The 2,912-nt window shown below is 53.2% G+C and overlaps 1 protein-coding gene across 2 annotated transcripts in view; it reads left to right on the top strand.

Moving 5' to 3' along the window:
* The window catches only part of BBC3 (BCL2 binding component 3), a 9,956-nt gene extending 8,113 nt beyond the window's left edge, over window positions 1–1,843 (top strand). For both annotated transcript variants that reach the window (XM_003799550.1, XM_012811169.1), the window contains exon 4: window positions 759–1,843. In XM_003799550.1, coding sequence (XP_003799598.1) covers window positions 759–875 — 117 coding nt within the window. In that variant the 3' untranslated portion in view covers window positions 876–1,843. The remainder of the gene's footprint in view (window positions 1–758) is intronic.
* Window positions 1,844–2,912: the final 1,069 nt, after the last annotated feature.

Genomic DNA, 2,912 nt, shown 5'->3' with positions numbered 1-2,912 from the left:
GGCGCCGAGCCTAGCTATCCTCTTCTAAAACAAAGTTCTCCTTCCCTCTGGCCTGAAGATGAGATGGCCCTGTTTAGCACAGGGACTGGCTCACACTCATTGTCAGCTGTGGAAGAGTACTGTAGCTATTCGTACAGTTCTTAGCATTTTTCTTTTTCACTGCTGGGGATTTTTTCTTCATACCTGGCTTCCTTAGTTCCCACCTCTTAGCATTTTGGAGCTGAGAGAGTCCTAGAGGCCAGCCCAAGCCTTCATCCTGCCACAGATGAAGGGCCAAGGTTTCCCTGAGGTCACATGGACCCTAGCTCTGCCTGGAAATACTTGTGCAAAGCCTCAGCACAGATCGCAAACTATCCCCAGTTCTCGTCCTTCCATAGATGGTTCCAGAACTGCTGAGACTAAGGGCTCCCTGCTCCTTTCTCCCCATCTCACCAGCCTTTCAGGGAGGGCAGGACAGGTTGCAGTCCAAACCCATCTTTCAGCCCCGGTGCAACTCTGTTGGGTGGCTTTCCCATCTGTGCAGCAGCTAGGTGTGATCATAACTAACGTGTGTGGGGTACTTCCTTGGTTCTGGGATCTGCCCTGAAAGCCTTCTGTCTCCACCCTCTCCCCCTGGTCTCTATAGCCCAGGTGGGCAGAAGAGCTGGGATTAACTTGGTGAGGGTGTAACCTGGTCTCTCACTATCCTTCAACCTGACCGCCCACATTCTGTCACTACATATAAGCCCATTCTAACGTTCTCTTCCCTCTCTCCCTAGAGACAAGAGGAGCAGCAGCGACACCGCCCCTCACCCTGGAGAGTCCTGTACAATCTCATCATGGGACTCCTGCCCTTACCCAGGGGCCACAGAGCCCCTGAGATGGAGCCCAATTAGGTGCCTGCAACCACCCGGTGGACGTCGGAGACTTGGGGGGCAGGACCCTCCCACCTCCTGACACCCTGGCTAGAGTGGGGGACTTTTTCTGCACCATGTAGCATACTGGACTACCAGCCCTGCCTGTTCCAGGGGCAGCAGGCCAAGACAGCCACTCCAGCCCTAGCCCAACTTGGGGTACACTGACAGATATGTGGACTCCTGGGTCCCTGGCAGGAAGCCAGGGGGAGGGCTGAAGGACTCAACATCTGAAGGCGGCGGTGACTGAAGGGGTGGGGACTGAGCCACCTGCCTCTGCCGCCCACCACCATCTCAGGAAAGGCTGCTGGTGCTGGCTGCCCATTCCAGCTGCAGGGGTAACACTGGGGGGTGTCCTCCCAGTGCTCCTTCACTTCGGGCCTGGCTGCAGGCCCCTGGTGCTTTGCCCCCTCCTCCTGGGGAGGGGGCCTGTGAAGAGCAAATGAGCCAAACGTGACCACTAGCCTCCTGGAGACAGAGAATGGGGTGTTCTGACGGCTACCCCAGCCCAGCACCCCGCCATCTTCCCTGAGCCAGCTGGCGGGTGGTGGGCATGCCTGCCTCACCTTCATTGGGGGTGGCCAGGAGGGGCCCAGACTGTGAATCCTGTGCTCTGCCCATGACCACCCTCTGCCCCATCAGTCCCATTGCATAGGTTTAGAGACAGCACGTGTGACCACTGGCATTCATTTGGGGGGTGGGAGATTATGGCTGAAGCTGCCCCAGCCTTAGTCCCCAGGGCAAAGCACTGGGGGAAAGATGGGGAGTCAGGGAGGGGGGAATCTCAGAAGAGGGAGGAGTCTGGGAGTGGGGAGGGAAGGCCCAGCCTGTAAAATACTGTATATGCGCTACTGTAGATACTGGAATGAATTTTCTGTACATGTTTGGTTAATTTTTTTTGTACATGATTTTTGTATGTTTCCTTTTCAATAAAATCAGATTGGAACAGTAGATATTCTTTCTGCTCATCTTTCCCAAGGCATGGCCTTGGTGAGGACTTTGAGTCAGTGACTTTGTGAGCCCTATATGTGAGGACTCAGACAGGTGCTCCCCAGGCAGCAGTAGCTGTATCTAAACAAAGGTGGTGGCCAGATTCAGTAGGTGCCTAGTCTTCGTTTGTCCCTGTTAAACTCACATTATAAGTAAAACCTCAGGATGGGCCTGTGGCTCACATCTGTAACCCTAAGCACTCTCGGAAGCCCAGGGAGGAAGATCACTTGAGGTCAGTAGTTCAAGACCAATCTGAACAAGAGCGAGACCCCATCTCTACTGAAAATAGAAAAATAGCCAGGCACTGTGGTGGACTCCTGTAGTCCCATTCAGGATGCTAAGGCAGGAGGATCGCTTAAGCCCTGGAGTTTGAGGTTGCTGTGAGCTAGGTAGAGACCATAGCAATCTAGCCTAGGCAACACAGTGAGACTCTGTCTCAAAAAAAAAAAAGAGGCACCTGTGGATCAAAGGAGTAGGGTGCCGGCCCCATATGCCAGAGGTGGCAGGTTCAAGCCCAACCTGGGGCAACCTGCCGAAAATTGCAAAAAAAAAAAAATCTGAGACTCCAGACAAAAGGAAAACGAAGATCCAATTCGTGCAATTAAAGTAGCTTAAAAAAAAAAAAAAAGAGGGCAGGGTTTCTGGTGCTTTATCCTCACTGGATAAGATAAAGTTTGCTGTAGGGGAGCTTCATGGTTTATCAGTGAATGAATGAATGAGTCATGCCAAACTCAGAGGCACCACTGTGACAAATGAAGACTATTGGTCATGAGACAGACCTTGTCCCTGCCTTCCTCAAGGAGACAGAGGGGATATGTGGCCCTGTGCTGGGACAAGCCTTAGGCTGCCTCTTTGGCTGAAGGAGACCCTGGAGAGGGACACCTGTTCTATGTAACCAGGCCTGGCATGGGAAGCTGGGTTGAGGGACCATGAAAAGGGGAATCCCTCCAGTTATCTTCCTGAAAACAGAGCAACTGGCCACCTGCTGTCCTTGGGCCCTTCCCACACCTGATTGGCACAGACCTCAGC

Source organism: Otolemur garnettii, unplaced genomic scaffold (genome assembly GCF_000181295.1).
Source record: "Otolemur garnettii isolate 467f Iridium unplaced genomic scaffold, OtoGar3 scaffold00152, whole genome shotgun sequence".
NCBI classification, from domain to species: domain Eukaryota; kingdom Metazoa; phylum Chordata; class Mammalia; order Primates; family Galagidae; genus Otolemur; species Otolemur garnettii.
This window is presented reverse-complemented; position numbering and strand designations above follow the sequence as displayed.